Source organism: Rhinoraja longicauda, chromosome 4 (assembly GCF_053455715.1).
Source record: "Rhinoraja longicauda isolate Sanriku21f chromosome 4, sRhiLon1.1, whole genome shotgun sequence".
NCBI lineage: Eukaryota > Metazoa > Chordata > Chondrichthyes > Rajiformes > Arhynchobatidae > Rhinoraja > Rhinoraja longicauda.
In genome coordinates, this window is record NC_135956.1 from 88,126,937 (window position 1) to 88,149,024 (window position 22,088).

Consider the following 22,088-nt stretch of genomic DNA (forward strand, 5'->3'; position numbering starts at 1 on the left):
CCAGATCTCCCTCTATCTTCCTGTCTCCACCTATACCCTTCCTTTGTCCGGCCCCCCTGACATCAGTCTGAAGAAGGGTCTCGACCCGATACGTCACCCATTCCTTCTCTCCTGAGATGCTGCCTGACCTGCTGAGTTACTCCAGCATTTTGTGAATAAATACCTTCGATTTGTACCAGCATCTGCAGTTATTGTCTTATACAAGGTATACACCAGCTGAGCTCCTCAAGAAAAGAAGGCTCAGAACTAGGCTGAGTTTGGTTCCACCTAACCTATCTCCGAAGGTTGAATGGAAACATTCTGATCAGAAACTTCATTGCGGTCGGTGGAAGTAAAAAAGAACGCAGGCTCAACACACATGATCAGGTTCGTGTTCTCAGTCCCCCTTACAAAGTGGGAGGTGGGAACAGTAGTATGATCCCAGCAAGGGATGAACTGGTACCAGAGCAAGGCATAGACAAAGAAGCAGATCTGTCAGATTTTGGTATTTTTCCAAGTTCAGATGTAAGAGCAGAATCTCCAAAGAAAGTAGAGACAAAGGTAAATGATCCTGAACTTGACCCTCCTTTAGAACCACAACCTGACACTCCCCCTAAACCACTCAGGAGATCAGAAAGAGTGCGTTAACCAACCGCCAGATTACATTTATAAAATTATTCTTGTTTGTCTAATTTACAAGTTATTTTACTTTCTACGGGGAGAGCAGTGTAGTGTATATAATGGTAACTGTAATGTTAAGAATAGAGTACTAGAATGGTATGATTTGTGTCATGTGATATATTCAATATCTTATAGTCTCGTGAACAATTGTAAGTATGCGCGGTGTACTTTTGTAAAATAAAGAAGACCCACACTGGCAACAGCGTGTACAAAAAACCCGTGCTGGTTTCTATCTGCATGCTGAAGCCGTAATGTCTTACAAGGTCATAGCCTCAGAATTAAAGGTCGTTCTTTTAAGAAGGAGATGAGGAGAAATGTCTTTAGTCAGAGGCTGGTGAATCTGTGGAATTCTTTGCCACAAAATGCTGTGGAGGCCGTCAGTGGGTATTTTTAAGGCAGAGATAGATTCTTGATTAGTACAGATGTCAGAGGTTCTGCAGAGAAGGCAGGAGAATGGGGTTAGGAGGGAGAGATAGATCAGCCATGATTGAATGGCGGCATAGACTTGATGGGCCGAATGGCCTAATTCTACTCCTATACCTTATGACCTTCCTACAGATGGTGCACCCTTCTTGTAGAGAAAGAATGGAATGCATCTTTGGTGAAATCTTAGGTCGGCACAGTGGCATAGCAGTAGAGTTGCTGCCTTACAGTGCCAGAGACCCAGGTTTGATCCTGACTCCAGGCGCTGACTGTACAGAGTTTGCACGTTCTCCCTGTCACCCCGTGGGTTGTCTCCAAGATCTTCGGTTTCCTCCCACACTCCAAAGACATACAGGTTTGTAGGTTAACTGGCTTGGTGTAAATGTAAATTATCCCTAGTGTGTGTAGGATAGTGTTAGTGTGCGGGGATCGCTGGGCGGTGCGGACTCGACGGACCGAAGGGCCTGTTTCAACGCTGTATCTCTAAACTAAACTAAATTACTTTTTATTCATCTGCTTTGCTGATCTATCATTTTACACTTTTATCTATTTTCCAAGTTCATTTCAGCACCATCGGTCTTCATTCCACTATAATTGCCTTTATTAAAATTAGGATACAAATTTTAGTCCCAGGTTTCTTGCTTTCAAATTTAATGCGATTTTTCATGATGAAGTTATTAATTATGCCTGGGGTTAAATAAGTTCCACACCTGAAACATTGAATATTTCCCTTTCCAAAGATACTCCTGGCCAGCTGAGTGTTTCCAGCATTTTCTGTTCCCTGAAAATGCAATTTTTAGATTAATTCATTGATATTTGTTACCAAATTCAAGTACATACAAACATGTACATTGTGCAAAGCAAGGAAAATCTTTCAAATTGTTCGCCTGTAACGGATAAAAGGACTAGACAAGCTAGATGCAGGAAAAATGTTCCCAATATTGGGGGAGTCCAAAACCACGGGACACAGTCTAAGAATAAAGAGGAGGCCATTTAAAACTGCGGTGAGAAGAAACTTTTTCACCCAGAGAGTTGTGAATTTGTTGAATTCTCTGCCACAGAGGGCAGTGGAGGCAAATTCACTGGATGAATTTAAGAGTTAGATAGAGCTCTAGGGGCTAGTGGAATCAAGAGATATGGGGAGAAGGCAGCACAGGTTACTGATTGTAGATGATCAGCCATGATCACAATGAATGGTGGTGCTGGCTCGAAGGGCCAAATGGCCTCGTCCAGCACCTATTTTCTATGTTTCTATGTAACAGATGCAGTTTGGAACTTCAATAGCTAACTATGGCACCCCTTGAGGAGAGAATTGATGGCTGACCAGACATACACAGCAAGAGACCTACTGCAAAGTGGCATGTGGATACATTCGCAGTGTTAGCAACCATCATCGCTGTAAATCCTGAGCGAGTGCCAGCGAGCCAAACTCTCTGTCAGAGGAAGAGCAGGACACATATGGTCTTGACAACAGTGACTTCGCAAATGTTAGACATCATCAACGTCAATGGAAAGGAGATGGAAAGAAGACAAGGTAGACACAAAATGCTGGAGTAACTCAGCGGGTCAGGCAGCATCTCTGGAGAGAAGGAATGGGTAACGTTTTGGGTCGAGACCCTTATTCAGACTGAGGAAGACAAGATGATTATCTTTTGTTGAGTGTCTAGGGATTTTTAGCAAAGATCTTAAGGTGTTTGCTTCACGTATTGACCACACTGTGATATTTAAATCCAATAGTAGTACTAACCTTCCTCTTTAATGCCCAGCTAACTATTTGAAAGATTTTCCTTGCTTTGCACAATGTACACGTTTGAATATATACCCTTGAATTTGGTAACAAATATCAAAGAATTAAAATAAAAATGCATTTTCAGGGTATAGAAAATGATGGAAACACGCAACAGGTCAGACAGCATCTTTGGCAAGAGAAATATTCAATGTTTCAGGCGGGGAACCTATTTAACAAAGTATGTAACAGAAGAAGATGTAAATGTTGAGATTGCAAAACTATAAACAACCAAAGAGATGAAGAATGCAATCCCCTTTGTTGAAATTGGACCCAAGATATATCAACTTATTCTTCATTCTTCACACAAGCATTATGTTCTTTGAAGAAGTCTCAAGGAAGCACTTTAGATTTATTATTGTCACTCTTACCGAGGTGCAGAGGAAAGCTTTGTTTTTTGTATGCTATCCAAAAAGATCAGATACACCATATATAGATACAATCGGTTCAAACTCAAGTACAATGTACAGAGCAAAGGGGAAGATACAGAGTGCAGATTATAGTTCTTAGCATTGGAATGCATCATTCCCTTAAACAAAGTCCCATGTCCTCAATGGGGTAGAACAGTACCCTAGCTTACACAAGGGCTGTTTAGAAGCTTGATAATGGAGGGGAAGAAGCTGTTCTCCAATCTGGTAATGTGCGCTTTCATGCTTCTGTACCTTCTGCTGGATGGCAGCAGGGAGAAGGAGGAATGACTGGGGTGGGACAGGTCTTTGATTATGTTGGCTGCTTTGCTGAGCAGCGTGAAGTGTAGAAGGAGTCAATGGTTGGAAGTTTGGTCAGTGTGATGGCCTGGGCTACATTTACAACTCTATGCAATTTATTGTGGTTTTGGGCAATACATGATTACAATCAAGCCAGTGACCCTTGGTACAGGTGGACCCAAGCCAGTGACCCTTGGTACAGGTGGACCCAAGCCAGTGACCCTTGGTACAGGTGGACCCAAGCCAGTGACCCTTGGTACAGGTGGACCCAAGCCAGTGACCCTTGGTACAGGTGGACCCAAGCCAGTGACCCTTGGTACAGGTGGACCCAAGCCAGTGACCCTTGGTACAGGTGGACCCAAGCCAGTGACCCTTGGTACAGGTGGACCCAAGCCAGTGACCCTTGGTACAGGTGGACCCAAGCCAGTGACCCTTGGTACAGGTGGACCCAAGCCAGTGACCCTTGGTACAGGTGGACCCAAGTCTGCTGGGGCAGGATACCTTCCACCACAACCCTTCTATTCAACATTCTGTAATGCTGTACATTTAGAATGAATTAAAAGCTACAAGTTAAGACCACAGAATCAAATGACAGTGTATCTAATAATGTCACGTTGTGGCATTGAAGAAACTTTCGTAATATTTCAACTTAAAAGAGCTCTGGTAGGCAGAACATAACATTTCTTGCTATCCACTTTGCTGCTGTAAATTTTCCCGGTGTGGAACGAATAAAGGAATATATTATTATTATTATTATTATTATAGGACGTAAGAAACAGAAGCACAAGCAAGTCTTTTAATCTTTTTTTTTGCCCTGTCATTCAATAAGATAGACCAGAGCGTCGTAGAGTCATTAAGCATGGAAACAGGCTCTTCGCCCCAACTTGTGCATGGCGACTAAAGTGGCATCTAATCTAAACTTAAAACTAAACTACACTAAATCTTTCATCCAATTTGCCCATGTTTGGCCCATATCCCTCAAAAACGTTGTTATTATTGAACAGTTGGCTGAGGTATTACTGAACAGTTGGCTGAGGTATTCACCAGGATCTTTAACCTGTCACTATCTCTGGCTAAGGTCCCCAAGTGCCTGAAGTCGGCTACCATAGTTCCGGTGCCGAAAAAAACAAAGATCTCCAACCTGAACGACTACCGCCCGGTTGCCCTAACGCCGTTAGTCATGAAGTGCTTTGAGAGGCTGGTCCTCTCACACATCAAATCCAGCATCCCTGACTCACTGGACCCACATCAATTTGCATACTGGGCAAATAGATCCACAGAGGACGCCATCTCTCTGGCTCTTCACACTGTCCTGACTCACCTGGAGAGACAGGGCATGTACGTGAGGATGCTATTCATTGACTATAGCTCTGCCTTCAACACGGTCATCCCCACCAAGCTCATCACCAAACTCCACCAGCTAGGCCTCAGCTCGTCGTTATGCGACTGGATCCTGGACTTCCTGCTGGAGCGACCGCAGGCAGTGAGAATGGGCCCGCACCTGTCCTCCACTATCACCCTGAGTACCGGCACACCACAGGGCTGTGTTCTGAGCCCCATGCTCTAGTCCCTCTTCACACACGACTGTGTTCCTGCATTAAACACCAACACCATTGTCAAGTTTGCAGACGACACAACGGTGATCGGGCTTATCACCAACAGTGATGAAACAAAATACAGAGCGGAAGTGCAGAACCTGGCGGACTGGTGGTCTGATAACAACCTGTCCCTAAATACCACCAAGACCAAGGAGCTGATCATCAACTTCCGTAGGTCACACAACGGGGAATACGCCCCGATCTTTATCAACGGGGACAGTGTGGAGAGAGTGTCCAGCTTCAAGTTTCTGGGCACTCGCATTTTGGAGGACCTAACATGGTCCAATAACACTGCTGCGCTGGTCAAGAAGGCACAGCAACGACTGTTCTACCTAAGAACACTGAAGAAGTCTGGTCTACCCCAACAGCTGCTGACGACATTCTATCACTGCACCATAGAGAGCATCCTAACACATGGCATCCCCGTGTGGTATCTCAGCTGCACGGAGGCAGAGAGGAAAGCTCTTCAGCGGGTAGTCCATAGAGCTCAGAGGACCATCGGAACACAGCTACCAGCCTTGGAGGGCATCTACAACACACGATGCCTCAGAAAAGCCACCAGCATCCACAAAGACTCTCACACCCCTGCAACAGTCTGTGCGAACTTCTACCATCAGGCAAACGATACAAGGCCTTCTACGCCCGCACCTCCAGATTCAGGAACAGCTTCATCCCCAGGGCCATAGCAGCTATGAACCGGTCCTGCTGAGCCGGATGGTCACATCGCACAGTGAACCGGCACAGATCTACTTGCACTTTATTCTGTTTTAAAACTGTTAGAATTTGTTTCATTGGGTTGTTTAAATTAATACTGACTAGCTAATTAATTTATTGCATCGTATGGGAGGCGCATTCCCAATCTCGTTGTACCCCTGTACAATGACAATAAAGATATATTGTATTGTATTGTATTGTATGTGCACGTTCAAGTGTCTTTTAAATGCTGTTAAAGTACGTGCCTCAACTACCTCCTCTGGTAGCGCATTCCATATACACACATCACCTGAGTGAAAACACTGCCCCTTGGGTTCCTAATAAATATGTCCCCTCTCACCCTATACCTACACCGATCAGCCGAAACATTATGACCACTGACAGGTGAAGTGAATAACATTGGTTATCTTGTTACAATGGCACCTGTCAAGGGGTGGGATATATTAGGCAGCAAATGAACAATCAGTTCTTGAACTTGATGTGTTGGATGCAGGAGAAATGGGCAGGAGTAAAGACATGAGTGACTTTGACAAGGGCCAAATTGTTATGGCCAGACGACTGGGTCAGAGCATCTCTGAAACGGCAAGGCTTGTGGGGTGCTCCCGGTCAGCAGTGGTGAGTACCTACCGACAGTGGTCCGAGGAGGGACAAACCGCAAACCGGCGACAGACAGGGTTTTGGGCGCCCAAGGCTCATCGATGCACGAGGGCAACAAAGGCTATCCCGTCTGGTCCAAACCGACTGTGGGAAGACGACAAGCCAGTGGAGGGAGTGCTCTGGGCTATGTGCTGCTGGGAAACCCTGGGTCCGGCCATTCATGTGGACGTCAATTTGTGTCTATTTGCAGAAATCGAGACCTTGAAACAAAATGCAGGTACATTGTCCAAAGTACCTCAAGAAAGTTGGGGCACAAATACAGGAATCTAGAGCAACGAGGAATTGTCAAGTATTGGGTCGAGATCTTGCATCAGGACAGAGAGAAGATGTACTGTATAAAGATGGGGGGGGGTGGGCAAAAGAGAGGGGGGCCTGTAAGTGATTGGTGGACCGAGGAGTGAAAGATTATGAGCAGATGAAGCCATGTGGGGAGAAGGAAGAGCACAGTTGGGAGCAAAGATACTAGAGGAGCAAGATGAACCACTCCGTCAAAATCGTCTATACTGAAGTGTAGTACGCAAAGGAGCGTAACGTCCGCCATTTTAGTAGGCAAAACCCGCCTTTCGTTATGCCTCTCGCAGTGTAATCAGTGTTTTGGGGGAACAGTATGTGTGATGACACCATAAAAATGTAGAGTATATCTCATCTAGATTTTTGTTATTTTTCTTTTAAAATGTTTCTGCAAGTTTTTGCCTACTAAAATGTCGCCGTGACATACTACGGTTTTCAGGGTCGAGTGGTCTATCTTGATCTGTTCTATTATCTTTGGTTGGGAGCTAGAGGCATGTGGAAGCAGGCAGACAGAGGGGAAAAAAGGCAGATGGAGCCCGGTGGGGGGGTGTGGAAAGTGAAGATTAAGCGAACAGGGTGATATGGGTGGCGCGGTGATGCAGCGGTAGAACTGCTGCCTTACAGCAACTACAGTGCCAGCCGGGTTCGATCAAGACTAAGGGTGATATCTGTACAGAGTTTGTACGTTCTCCTCGTGGATTTCCTCCGAGAACTTCGGTTTCCTCCCACACTCCAAAGACGTCCAGGTATGTAGGTTAATCGGCTTGGTGTAAGTGTGAATTGTCCACAGTGTGTGTAGGATCGTGTTAGTGTGCGGGGATCGCTGGTCTACGCAGACTCAGTAGGCCAATAGGCCTGTTTCCGCGCTGTATCTCTAAACTAAACTAAAGTACGGTAATGCATTCAATAGACAATAGACAATACGTGCAGGAGGAGGCCATTCGGCCCTTCGAGCCAGCACCGCCATTCAATGTGATCATGGCTGATCATTCTCAATCAGTACCCCGTTCCCGCCTTCTCCCCACACCCCCTGATGCCGCTATCCTTTAGAGCTCTATTTAGCTCTCTCTTGAATGCATTCAGAGAATTGGCCTCCACTGCCTTCTGAGGCAGAGAATTCCACAGATTCACAACTCTCTGACTGAAAACGTTTTTCCTCATCTCAGTTCTAAATGGCCTACCCCTTATTCTTAAACTGTGGCCCCTTGTTCTGGACTTCCCCAACATTGGGAACATGTTTCCTGCCTCTAACGTGTCCAACCCCTTAATAATCTTATACGTTTCGATAAGATCTCCTCTCATCCTTCTAAATTCCAGTGTATACAAGCCTAGTCGCTTGTATTCAAGAGGGAGCTAGATAGAGCTCTTAAGGATAGCGGGGTCAGGGGGTATGGGGAGAAGGCAGGAACGGGGGTACCGATTGAGAATGATCAGCCATGATCACATTGAATGGTGGTGCTGGCTCGAAGGGCCGAATAGCCTACTCCTGCACCTATTGTCTATTGATTCTAATTTTTTAACATTTGGTTCTGCAAAAAAAAACAAGTATTTGAGATCAGTGAACAAAGTCACCTGAAAATTGATAAAGCTCCCAGGGGCCAAACACATACCAATGGTTCCTGCTCTATATGGGAATAACTTCATTTGATTTTCTCCTTCCCATCGCTCAACCTTTGACTGATTATTGCCTCAGTGCCATACTCTGCACGAGGCTGCGTTCAGCACCATTAAATGTTGTAGACAGAGTGGAACAGAATCAAAATTGTTAAAAACCTTATTTCGAGTAAGGTTCCAAAGGGTGAAGATTTCAGATCAATGATCATGACTGAATTTTGAATTCCAGGTCAAAATAAATGCAGACAAACGGGAAGATGGGTCATTTGTTACAGTCTGTCAATCCGTAGTAATGTGCAGATTGTCGAAAAGACATGAACCACATCTTTCAGTGATAGGCATACACAACTAGGTCAAAGTATTGTCGCAATTATATGTTGCTTCAGAATCTGTCTCAGTGCCTGAACAGATTCCATGACAACACCACAATGATCAGACTTCAGAAAGGTCACCATTTGCAATACTCTCTGATCATACCCACAAAAGGTAGTGATATTCAATAGAATGAATCTATTCAAACAGTTATTCCAACAGGTACAGACATGAGTAGGAAAGAAAACTGCAGATGCCGGTTTAAATCGAAGGTAGACACGAAATGCTGGAGTAACTCAGCGGGTCAGGCAGCATCTGTGGAGAGAAGGAATGGATGACGTTTCGGGTCGAGACCCTTACCTGAAACGCCACCCATTCCTTCTCGTCACCCATTCCTTCTCTCCAGAGATGCTGAGTTACTCCAGCATTTTATGCCTAGGTACAGACATGAAATTGTTTCTTCTAAAGGAAACAGTGGAGGTCGAGAAGAGATTAGATTTGAGGAGTTTAAATGGTTGGATGGTAGGCCTTGGAGTGCATGTTTACAACTGTGTAAACACCTTTGGCTTATACACGGTGAAGTCTTTGATGAGAATGACTTGGAGCTAGTTATCACCAATACAACACGAAAAATCTGTTCCCTGGACACATGAAGCCCAAGACCCAAAAAAAACAATGTCTTAAGGAAGAGATGGGGGAATGAAATGAGTGTGGGAAGTTCATAAATTCATAAGTGATAGGAACAGAATTAGGCCACTCAAGTCTATCCCACCATTCAATCATGGCTGATCTATCTTTTCCCTCTCAACCCCATTCTCCAGCCTTCTCCCCATAACTCCTGACACCTGTACTAATCAAGAATCTATCTACCTCTGCCTTCAAAATATCAATTGCCTTGGCCTCCACAGCCTTCATTCATTGGCAATGAATTCCACAGATTCACCACCCTCTGACTAGAGAAATTCTTCCTCCTCATGTCCTTCCTAAAGGAACGTCCTATAATCCAGAGGCCGTGACCCTCTGGTCCTAAACTCTCCCACTGGTGGAAACATCCTCTCCACATCCACTCTATCCAGGCCAAGTTCAGTAATTCACAATGAGATGCATTAATTCTTTGACACTGTCAATACCATTTATGGATTAAACACTCTAGAATCGCTTTTCTCTGAGTGAAGAACAGACAGTTAGCACCTGCTGGATGGAACACTTTGAAGAACTCGTACTTGATGATGAACGCCTTTGGCCTTCTCCGTTGAAGTTCTAAAACATAATGGAGAGGAAATTGACGACAAAAACAAAAATCATAGCCTCATCTATCATACTTGGGAAGAAAAGGGCATGCCGAGGGTCTTAAAGACCCCCATCATCGGCGGTGAAGCCCTCACGGGTCAGTGGGAGCTTCGCGAGTCAACCCGCGGTCAGCAGTTGATGAGGGAACCACTGTGATGGGGGGGCGGGGGGGGGGGGAAGGAATGGCGGGGGACCGCGGTGAGGGAGAGGGAAGAACGGTGAATGATGGAGGATCCAGCGGGGGGTCAACACACACACCTGGCGTGGGACACTTTGTAATTTTGTCCGCCGTCGTATTTACGGCAACTATCTGCATACCTTGGGTATGCAAGCAAAGAATTTCACTGTGAATGGTCACATGTGAGAGTAAAGTATTCCATTCCATTGTGACGATCTTCAAAAAAGGCGAAAAAATCAATTAGTTACCACCACCTCCCTACTGCTTGTCCCGGAGCATGTTATTGGAAGTGACACCCTCACTAATTGAGAACAGATGGAATTGGAGAAAGTGTGTTGACATGGCCATGAAATTGGTTAAAAACTGGAAAACAATTTAGGGTATATACTCAAATTGGGAGGATCAAGAGTCAAGAGTGTTCAATCATTATATGTACCAATAACAGAATCTTGAAATTCTTACTTGCAGCAGCATAACAGGGCCTGGAGCCACAATGTACACCTATCAGCCAAAACTTTGTGACCCGATGAGCCAAAACATTATGACCACCTGCCTAATATGGTGTTGGTCCTCCGTATGCAGCCCCATAGGCAGCAGGGTGCGATGCACTGTGTATTGTGACACATTCCTCCCGTGACCACCATTAAAAGTTTCTGTGACTTGTGCCACACTAGACCTTCTCGGACCAGACGGGATAGCCTTTGTTGCCCTCGTGCATCGATGAGCCTTGGGCGCCCAACACCCTGTCGCCGGTTTGTGGTTTGTCCCTCCTCAGGCCACTGCCGGTAGGTACTCACCACTGCTGACCGGGAGCACCCCACAAGCCTTGCCGGTTCATAGATGCTGGGCATAACAACTTGGCCCTTGTCAAAGTCGCTCAGGTCTTTACTCCTGCCCATTTCTCCTGCATCCAACACATCAACTTCAATAACTGACTGTTCACTTGCTGCCTAATATATCCCATCCCTTGACAGGTGCCATTGTAACAAGGAAATCAATGTTATTCACTTCACCTGTCAGTGGTCATAATGTTTTGGCTGATCGGTGTACATAGATGATAAACAAACATTCAGTTAATTAATAACCACAATACTGGAGCAAAAGAAACCCCCAAAGTCCTTAATACAACAAAAGCGTCGATGGGAGTTCATTGCTGAGGTTGATTTTGCAAAGTGTTCGAGAGTCCGATGTTTGTTGGGAAGAAGTTATTCTTGAGCCGTTTCCAGACTTCTATCCCATCTTCCTGATGGTAGGAGTGAAATCCTGTCCAGGAGACCAGGATAAGTTGGGACTTTGATAATATTGGCTGCCTTTTTGAGGCAATGCCTCCTAAAGATCCCTTTGATGGTGGGGGGTTGGTTTCTGACATTCTCAAAGCATTTCTACTGGGGCCTTGGACTTTTCATTACACTTATCATTGACTTAGAACTGTGCAGCAGCAGAGAGATTTAGGGTCCCCATGTACAGAGTTCACTCGAGGCTGATAAACAACTACAAATTGGAAGTTACAAAAGGCTGATGACAAATGTCCTTCATCTCAAAGGGCTGGAATACAAAGGAAATAAATAAGGTCATAGGTACATAAAGGTCTGGTACTGAACTCAGTTCTGGGACATCACTCTGGAAGGATGCATTGGCTTTGCAGAGAACGCAGAGCTGATTTGCCAGAATGACATTGGAGCTAAAATGGATAAATTATGGGGATGGATGGGTACCACAAACTAGTAGCAATCAGAGTATAAAAGTTCAGATTATTAAAGTGTTTAAGATGAAATAAAGAATGCTACGGGGAGAGAAATCAATTCCTCCAGGTATGCTGGTGCCACAGTGGTTATATTGTTAGAAGCTGGTCCAAATCAATTCACTTACTTCATGAAGTAGCTGAGAGGAAAAGGAACATCAGCAGAACATTTTCCAGCAATAGCACTGAAGTGCACTACATCCAGTTATGCCTCCAACCAAGCTAGCCCAGCAGTTACGACACCAGAAGCCATGCAAAAAAAGGGGGGAAAAAATGCCTGGATATCTCCTTCCACAGGAAGCAACACAAATCTTATCCAGCTAATTATTGACGAGTCAATCTACCCTTTATCAGCAAATTGAGAGAAGCTATCTATGACAATGCAGCACATTATCACCAGTTATGTTTATTGATGCCTATCTTGGGTTCGGCTAGGACACGATAATAGACAATAGGTGCAGGGGTAGGCCATTCGGCCCTTCGAGCCAGCACCACCATTCAATGTGATCATGGCTGATCATTCTCAATCAGTACCCCGTTCCTGCCTTCTCCCCATACCCCCTGACTCCGCTATCTTTAAGAGGTCTATCTAGCTCTATCTTGAAAGCATCCAGAGAATTGGCATCCACTGCCTTCTGAGGCAGAGAATTCCACAGATTTACAACTCCCTGACTGAAAACGTTTTTCCTCATATCCGTTCTAAATGGCCTACCCCTTATTCTTAAACTGAGAATAAGGGGTAGGCCATTTAGATCGGAGATGAGGTAAAACTTTTTCAGTCAGAGAGTTGTGAATCTGTGGAATTCTCTGCCTCAGAAGGCAGTGGAGGTCAATTCTCAGAATACATTCAAGAGAGAGCTAGATAGAGCTCTTAAGGATAGCGGAGTCAGTGGGTATGGGGAGAAGGCAGGAACGGGATACTGATTGAGAATGATCAGCCATGATCACATTGAATGGCGGTGCTGGCTCGAAGGGCCGAATGGCCTCCTCCTGCACCTATTGTCTATTGCCTATTGACTCAGCCGATAAAATCAGGTCATTTTTGTGCCAAGCAATGGCCATGTCGGCCATGTCCAACAAAAGGGAGTCCATCCACTTACCATTAACATTAATTGGCTGCTCCAATCACAACTGGTTGAGGGTTACTGTTGGCCACCTAAATAATGCAATTACAGGAGCCCATTTGAGACTGCCAAGGCAACTGACTCACCTTTGAAATCCCAATGATTATCCATGTGATAGAATATTCTCCATCTGCCAGGTACCCGTTCAATCCTCAAGAAGCACACTACTATTCGGGCGGCGGGAGCGGGGGGGAAATCAAACCTACTTGTCTGGCACCCAATCTATCACCCTGGATACGCCTTCCTTCCAGCATCAATACGCAGTGGTTGCACTGGGTGCCTTCTGTAAAGTACAGATGGGCAGGCCATGTCGTCAGAATGCCCGAGAGTCGACTGCCAAAACAGCTTCTGTATGGAGAACTGTGTCGGCAAGCGCTCAGTAGGAGGACAGAAAAAACGGTTTAAGGACTGCCTCAAAGTGTCCCTCAAAGACTTGGACATCAACCTCAGCACTTGGGAGTCTCTTGCTCTGGACCGTCCAACCTGGCGTAGCAAGCTCACCACAGGAGCCCGTGCAGCAGAGAACAGACGCACTGCAGAGGCCCAGAGGAAACGCACCGCGCGCAAGGCCCGGGCTACCTCCACTTCCACTGCAGCACCCATCCACTTGCGTCCTACGTGTGGGCGTGCCTTCCGGGCCCAGATTGGCCTCACCAGTCACTTCCGGACCCACAGTCACCAATCCTCCAACTGAAAGTGAAGTCATGGTCATCTTCGAACCCGAAGGACGAACGACAACATTGTGGTTAGTTGCTGCTGCAGGTCTGACGGCATCTCCCAAACTTTCAAACTCTAACAACAGGAAGGACCGGGGGAACAAGTGCCAGGGAATCCCAGTAAGTGAGTTTCCATCAAGTTGCGCACCGTCATGAATTAGAAATATATTATCATTTAGCATTTAAAAAATGGTGGTGCAGCAGTCGAGTGGGTGCCTTACAGTACCAGGGACCCGGTTTACATCCTGACTACAGGTGCTTGGCTGGACAGAGTTTGTACGTTCTCCCTGTGACCTGCGTGGGTTTTCTCCGAGATCTTCAGGTTTCCTTCCACACTCCAAAGACGTACAGGTTTGTAGGTTAATTGGCTTGGTATAATTATAAATTGTCCCTAGTGTGTGTTGGATAATGCTAGTGTGCGGGGATCGCTGGTCAATGCAGCCTTGGTGGGCCGAAGGGTCGGGTCCTGCGCTGTATCACTGAAACAAAATTATTACTGGATCTAAAGCTTTAAACCTCGGGGGGGGGGGGGGGATGTTCTCCAATTAGCATGCTGCGGTTCAATAAGGTGAATCACCTGCATCTTCTCAAACACAATTAGGGATTGGCAGTAATTGCTGGCCTTGTCTGCAACACTCTATTGTGAAAAAATATAATTTTTATGTCAATGCCTGTTAGTATAAAGCAGAAGTGTACAGAATTAGACACTGGAGAAACTCAGCAGGTCTAGCAGAATCTCTGGAGAACATGAACAAATGACGTTTTGGGCTAGAACTATTCTTCGGACTAATTGTGATGGGGTGGAAGGGGAGAAAGCTGGAAGAGTGATATGGGGGGGGGGGGTGGGATAAAGTCTGGCGAGTGATAGGTGGATACAGGTGAGATGGGGGGGTTGATTAGCACATAGTTGGACGAATGCCAGAGATGAAAAGACAAAGTGTGAAATAAGGAGAGAAGATGTGCGAATTGTGGAACCAGAGGAAGTACTATGGGAGGATGGGTCAGGGGGTTGGGAGAAATGGATGTGCATTCAGGTGGGGTTGTTTGTAGATTATTCACCTAATATTACTGAATTCAATGTTCGTAACATTAAGTTGTAAACTAGCCAAGTGCAATACGAGGCTCTGTTTCCTTCGGTTTGTGTATGGCCTTGCTCTCTTGCCTCTTCTATTCCTATCATCTGGTCTCACTCTTTTTGCCTTTTCATCCCTGGTCTTTGTTCAACTATCTTACCTGTATCCACCTGTCACTTGCCAGACTTTATCCCACCCCCGCACCGCTCTTCCAGCTTTCTCCCCTCCCCCCCCATCACAATTAACGCGGAAAAACCTCTCTTACCTGTATCCACCTATCACTTGTTAGGCTTTGTCCCACCCCCTCCTCTATTCCAACTTTCTTTCCCCTCCCACCACAGTCGGGCTGAAGTAAGGTTCCAACCTAAAATGTCACCTATCCATGCACCCATAGTCCTTCCGCTGGTTTCACAACTCGCGCCTGACCCTCCAGCATTTTGTCTTTCTTTCTTTGTGTAAACCAGCATCTGCAGTTCCTTGCTTCTATACAGAATTAGAGACAGGATGTGCAGGAGTGATCTCAGAAAGTACTTCGTCACACCAATCTTAGTGAAAATATGAAGCCCTGTTCTCACCAGGGTAGGCCATTTCAAATTTTCAAAACTGGAACTGTAGTTTATGTAAGCAAACAATAATGTTGAATTAAAAAACAGACAAATAAATTGGCCATTCACATTCACCCCTCTGCACCAGTTCTGCCATTCAATAAGATCATCTGAATTCAACTTTCCTTTGTTGATTCCACATTCACTGATATTCTTCATATACAAAAATATAATTGATCAATTTAAAAAAAAAATCTGTGCCTCTTTAGTGTTGCTACTTTCTGGGCTTCAGCAGTATTTGTAGAAAGTTCCAGAGTTTTCCCGAATCGACTTGAAGTAACCAGCAAATCCATATACTCCGGTGATGCCGTCTGACCCATTGAGTTACTCCACAAGCACAATCTACATAGGCAAAATCTCAACTGTACTATTTTTGGTAAATCATTGTTACAATCATATAAAATCATGAGGGGCATAGATAGTGTGAATGCAGAATTTTACCTAGGGTAGGGGAATCAAGAACCAGAGGACATAGGTTTATGGCAAGATTTAATAGAGGAACCCGAGGGATCTCTCAGGGGTGGTGAGTATACAAAATGAATTGCCAGAAGAGGTAGTTGAAGCAGGACCAAAGATAGATACAAAAAGCTGGAGTAACCCTGCATCTCTGGAGGAAAGGAATAGGTGACGTTTCAGGTCGAGACCCTTCTTCAGATTGAGAGTCAGGGGAAAGGGAAATGAGAGATACAGACGGTGATGTAGAACAAATGGAGATGTAGAACAAATTCTCGACCCGAAACGTCACCCATTCCTTCTCTCCCGAGATGCTGCCCGACCTGCTGAGTTACTCCAGCACTTTGTGAATAAATACCTTCGATTTGTACCAGCATCTGCAGTTATTTTCTTATACTAAACGAATGAAAGAGATGGATATAGAACAAATGAATGAAAGAGTGCGTAGGAAGATCAGGCAGCATCTCTGGACAGAAGGAATGGGTGACGTTTCGGGTCGAGCCCCTTTTTCAAACTGATTCTTCCCTACACAAGGAACAGCAGGTGCTGATTTAAACTGAAGATAGACCAAAATGCTGGAGTAACTCAGCTGGTCAGACAGCGTCTCTGGAGAGAAGGAATGGGTCAATGAATGAAAATAAAACAACAATAAATGAATGAAAGATATGGAAATAGAACAAATGAATGAAAGATGGTATTGGAGTAACAATGATGGCCTGTTTCCTTTATCATCGTTACTTTTTTTGCATATCTTTCATTCATTGTTCTATATCTCCCTATATCACCGTCTGCAGTATATCTCTCTTTTCCCTTATCCCTGACTCTTAGTCCGAAGAACGTTCTAGACCCGAAACGTCGCCCATTCCTTCTCCCCAGATGCTGCCTGTCCCACTGACTTACCGCCTTTCCGAGATGCCCAGCGTGCCTTTCCGTGATGCGGAGAGGCGTGTATAGTACAGGCTGGAGAGAGAACACGCGGTGTCCACGGGGACGCTGGAGGCCTTCCGTAAACGCTGGTCGGCGTGGGAAGGTCGAATGTATTGTTGACAAAGTTGGCGGAATTTTCTGTTTCTGTTTTCTACTGCACAACCGGCAACAGTTGGGCTACCTCGTGCAGGTTTCACTCGTGTGGGTACTGGATGCAAAAAGGTTATTGAGATTTTTACGTGGGCAAGTTTGGTGAGATGATCCATGTCCTAGTTGTCGAGCTGTGACTTGAAGAGTGACAAGGTTGGTGCACATCTGGTGGTGTGGGGAAGGATGTTCCACTTTGGGATAGTCCATGGATATAGTGACTGTACGTAGCTATTTTTGTTTGCTCTAATTCTAGTATAAATGAAGTGACCCGAGGACTGTCTTGTAAATTTCTGGGTATTGGATTGAATAAAGTGAGATATGTTACTGGGGATGATGCCATGAGTCTCTTTGTAGACGGTACATAAGCGGGCTTTGGTGCGTCTTGACCCCAGCTACCCCCAGCCAAGGCGATTTAACATATCGAAGACGCTTGACTATCTTTAGTCGTCACAAACAAACCGTGTTGCGTGCCTCTGAACCTTGTCAAGGGTGTCAATGTTATTTTTCTGGTGAGGGTCCCATATTGTCTGGCAATGTTCCAACAGTGGGCGGACAAGTGTTTTGTACGCTACCTCCTTTGTTGGTTTGTCACAACTGGATAAATTTCTCCGAGGAGGCCCAAAGTTCTGTTTGCTTTTGTGACAATCTGGTTTATGTGTCTGTTCCAGGCTAGGCCAGATGTGAGTTCGACTCCCAAGGTATGGGTGGTGATCTAATTTGTGTAGGAAAATAACTGCAGATGCTGGTTTAAATCGAAGGTAGACACAAAATGCTGGAGTAACTCAGCGGGTCAGGCAGCATCTCAGGAGACAAGGGATGGGTGACGTTTCGGGTCGAGACCCAACTTCAGACTGATGACAGTGGAGGGGGTGGGACAAAGATAGGATGATCTCTGGATGGCAGATCCAGAGCCAGCAACATTATGGGGGACCCCTACCACCCCAGCAACGGACTGTTCCAGCTGCTACGGTCAGGCAAACGCCTCCGCTGTCACGCTGTGAAAACAGAGAGGATGAGACGGAGTTTCTTCCCACAGGCCTTTAGGACTGTTAACTCTCATATCACCAGGGACTAATTTAATTTACTGTATTAATTTATTTTTAGTGTTAAAAAAAAATTTCTATCCTGTTTTGTAGTTTAGCACAATCCGCAGGCGTTGCTACTTTCATTTCACTGCCCATGTATTTGACAAATAAACTTGACTTGACTTGACTAGTTTAAGAAAATAACTGCTGATGCTGGTACAAATCGAAGGTATTTATTCACAAAATGCTGGAGTAACTCAGCAGGTCAGGCAGCATCTCAGGAGAGAAGGAACGGGTGACGTTTCGGGTCGAGACCGAAGAAGGCTGTATATATATGATATGATATGATATGAAGGGTCTCGACCCGAAACATCACCCGTTCTTTCTCTCCTGAGATGCTGCCTGACCTGCTGAGTTACTCCAACATTTTGTGACTTGACTAGTTGGAGACAGGAAGACTGGTGGGAGAACTGGGAAGGGGGAGGGGAAAGAGAGGGACAGAGGAACTATCTGAAGTTAGAGAAGTCAATGTTCATACCGCTGGGGTGTAAACTGCCCAAGCGAAATATGAGGTGCTGTTCCTCCAATTTGTGCTGGGGCCGGGCCTCACTATTCGTAATTCATTGGGTTGTTTAAATTAATACTGATTAGCTAATTAAATTATTGCATCGTATGGGAGGAGCATTCCCAATCTCGTTGTACCCCTGTACAATGACAATAACGATATATTGTATTGCATTGTAAACTTCTTTAATTTGGTGACTGTTTTGTTTGTAAACTGCCAAATATAGGCAGCTTTTGATTTGATGGCATTACGACTTTGTATGTTTGGGGTTTTTTGTTTGGTGTTTTTGGAATGAAGTATTTGTTGAAACGAAAAAAAAAGCATGTTGTGTCTACCTGTTTTGGAGAGTGACTCAATGGGTTCCTTCTTTCTTGTCCTCCTTCTGACGTTGGTCTTTATTAAAAAACGGACTACAACTCCCATGAGGCGGCGCGGGTTCATGCGGGTGCGCCTGCGCAGTCGGCGGTGCCGCCGCCGCCGCCGCCTCCGCATCACCAACGATACTAGAGGAGCAAGATAGACCACCCGACCCTCAAAGTAACCGCTGTACGTCACGGCGGCGCCATTTTAGTAGGCAGAAGCCCGCAGAAACATTTAGAATTAAAAATAACAAAAATCTGTGAGTTGAGATATATTCTGCATTTTTAAGGTATCATCAGTTGAGATACATTCTGCATTTTAACGGTATCATCACACATACTTTTCCCCGCCAAAACACTGCGAGAGGCCACAACGGACGGCGGGGTCTTGCTTACTAAAATGGCTCCCATTGCTTCCTTTGCGCACGACAACTTCAGTGCAGGCGATTTCGACGGAGTGGTCCATCTTGTTCCTCTAGTACCTTTCTTCGCCCCCCCCCCCCAGCACCAATGTCGGGAGTGGAGCAGGTAAACAGAGAGCGGCCGCAGGTTGTGTGCTCCATCTCCCCTCTCTCCTTCTCGTGTGCGTGAAACCGAGCAGCTGTGTGTAAAAGGGGAGGGAGGGAGGGAGGGTTGCGGGCCTGGGAGATGCGGTCAGCCCTGGCAAGGCTCGGTGTTGTGGGCCGGGAGGGGCGGGCGGGGGGGGGGGGCATCTCTCTCTCCCCCCCTCCCTAACTGTCACTTCAACACACAGTCGCAACTAGATAGAGCTCTTAAGTCTCTTCAGTCTCGACTCGAAACGTCACCCATTCCTTCACTCCCGAGATGCTACCTGACCTGCTGAGTTACTCCAGCATTTGGACACGTTAGAGGCAGGAAACACGTTCCCAATGTTGGGGGGGGGAGTCCAGAACCAGGGGCCACAGTTTAAGAATAAGGGGTCGGCCATTTAGAACTGAGGTGAGGAAAAACTTTTCCAGTCAGAGAGTTGTGAATCTGTGGAATTCTCTGCCTCAGAAGGCAGTGGAGGCCAATTCTCTGAATGCATTCTAGAGAGAGCTGGATAGAGCCCTTAAGGATAGTGGAGTCAGGGGGTATGGGGAGAAGGCAGGAACGGGGTACTGATTGAGAATGATCAGCCATGATCACATCAGTCTGAGGAAGGGTCTCGACCCGAAACGTCACCCATTCCTTCTCTCCTGAGATGCTGCCTGACCTGCTGAGTTACTCCAGCATTTTGTGAAATAAATACCTTCGATTTGTACCAGCATGTGCAGTTATTGTCTTATACATTGAGTGGTGGTGCTGGCTGGAAGGGCCGAATGGCCTCCTCCTGCATCTATTGTCTAAATATGAGCCTTTTCCCCCCTTAGGTTGCCGTTTCTGAAGAGTAATTAGACTTGGGGTTTTTATATTTAATTTTTAAACACAACTGCGTATCTCTTCACGGGCCTGGGCTGTCGAGGATGACTTGCTTCCTTCCACTCTCTACCCTGTGTTGTGGTTTCTGAAGTGGCCAACGAGGGACCCACTGCACTGACAAGCAACACGGACACAAAATGGGGCAGCATCTGTGGATAGAAAGGTCTGAAGACTGAAGATGGGTCTCAACCCGAAACGTCACCCATTCCTTCTCTCCAGGGATGCTGCCTGTCCCGCTGAGTTACTCCATCATTTTGTGTCTATCTTCAGTTCCCTCCTGCACATGTTTCCAGTGATGCTACCTGACCTGCTTAAATACTCCACTTTTTAATCTTCCTTTCGAGTAAAGCATCAGCTTTTGGAGTCTGGCATCAGGGATGTAAACAATGTCTTGTATCTTGTGGTCATCACTTCCAAAGAGTCCACCAGGGACTATACTGGAAGTATCCTATACCCACTAGGGACAATTTTTGTAACACTATCCTACACCCACTAGGGACAATTTTTACATTTACCAAGCCAATTAACCTACAAACCTGTACGTCTTTGGAGTGTGGGAGGAAACCGAAGATCTAGGAGAAAACCCACGCAGGTCATGGGGAGAACGTACAAACTCCGTACAGACAGCACCCGTAGTCAGAATCAAACCCGGGTCTCCAGCGCTGCATTCGCTGTAAGGCAGCAACTCTACTGCTGCGCCACTGTGACCGCCCGCCTGTCGACTGAATTAATTAGATCCTCAATAAAAGGCATGTTGGGCTGACAGAATACTGGGTTGATTAATGCCATCGTGGAGACATATTTCTCATGACAACTACCTTGATACTTATTTTCTGCAGTCCTTATTGATTGAACCAAAGCCATAAACCTTTGGGGCGGGAGTGTGTGTCAGTAAATGTCATGCACAGTGGCTGGTGTTGCTCACTGCATCTTGCTTGTATGGTGAAGATGCCGACTGTATCTTTGGGTGTACAGGATTGTTGAAGTTGCAACCTGTAATAAGACTTAAGGACTCATCATAATAGACAATAGGTGCAGGAGTAGGCCATTCGGCCCTTCGAGCCAGCACCACCATTCAATGTGATCATGGCTGATCATTCTCAATCAGTACCCCGTTCCTGCCTTCTCCACATACCCCCTGACCCCGCTATCCTTAAGAGCTCTATCTAGCTCTCTTGAATGTATTCAGAGAATTGGCCTCCACTGCCTTCTGAGGCAGAGAATTCTACAGATTTACAACTCTGACTGAAAAAGTTTTTCCTCATCTCCGTTCTAAATAGCCTACCCCTTATTCTTAAATTAACCATCAACAGTAGATTTATTTTACATGCAAAGGGGAGAATTGTCTCAGCTTTTGGGACTTCTACAGGATCATCTCCATGATTTGGGGAGCAGCTCTGCTGCTGCTGCTGTTTGCCGGCATTCGGGAAAGACCCTTGTGTTGATTTTTCCCTGTGGCAGTCAATAGGGAATTTCTCTGTCGTTATAGTCACAGTTATATAACAGTATATGTCACAGTTATAGTGCCTCTGCATATCCTATACTTTCTGGATGTGAGCGACTAGACAATGAGGATCATCTTAAAAGTTTTAAAGTCTGTTTGTAAGGCCGTGTGCTTTTTTTGTTGGTATTTGCTATATCGACAACTAGTTGGTTTGGGGTGATGGCAAGGCTAGAACAGGATGTAAAATGAAGGGG

At 45.7% G+C, this 22,088-nt stretch overlaps 2 protein-coding genes across 3 annotated transcripts in view; one reads left to right on the forward strand and one right to left on the reverse strand.

Annotated features, from left to right (window-relative positions):
• pou6f2 (POU class 6 homeobox 2) overlaps positions 1-18,986 on the reverse strand; it is a 453,085-nt gene extending 434,099 nt beyond the window's left edge. The window contains exon 1 of the mRNA XM_078398327.1: positions 18,945-18,986. The gene's annotated coding sequence lies outside the window, so the exon portion shown is untranslated. The remainder of the gene's footprint in view (positions 1-18,944) is intronic.
• Positions 18,987-19,396: 410 nt separating this feature from the next.
• vps41 (VPS41 subunit of HOPS complex) overlaps positions 19,397-22,088 on the forward strand; it is a 160,189-nt gene continuing 157,497 nt past the window's right edge. For both annotated transcript variants that reach the window (XM_078398325.1, XM_078398326.1), the window contains exon 1: positions 19,397-19,496. In XM_078398325.1, coding sequence (XP_078254451.1) covers positions 19,479-19,496 — 18 coding nt within the window. In that variant the 5' untranslated portion in view covers positions 19,397-19,478. The remainder of the gene's footprint in view (positions 19,497-22,088) is intronic.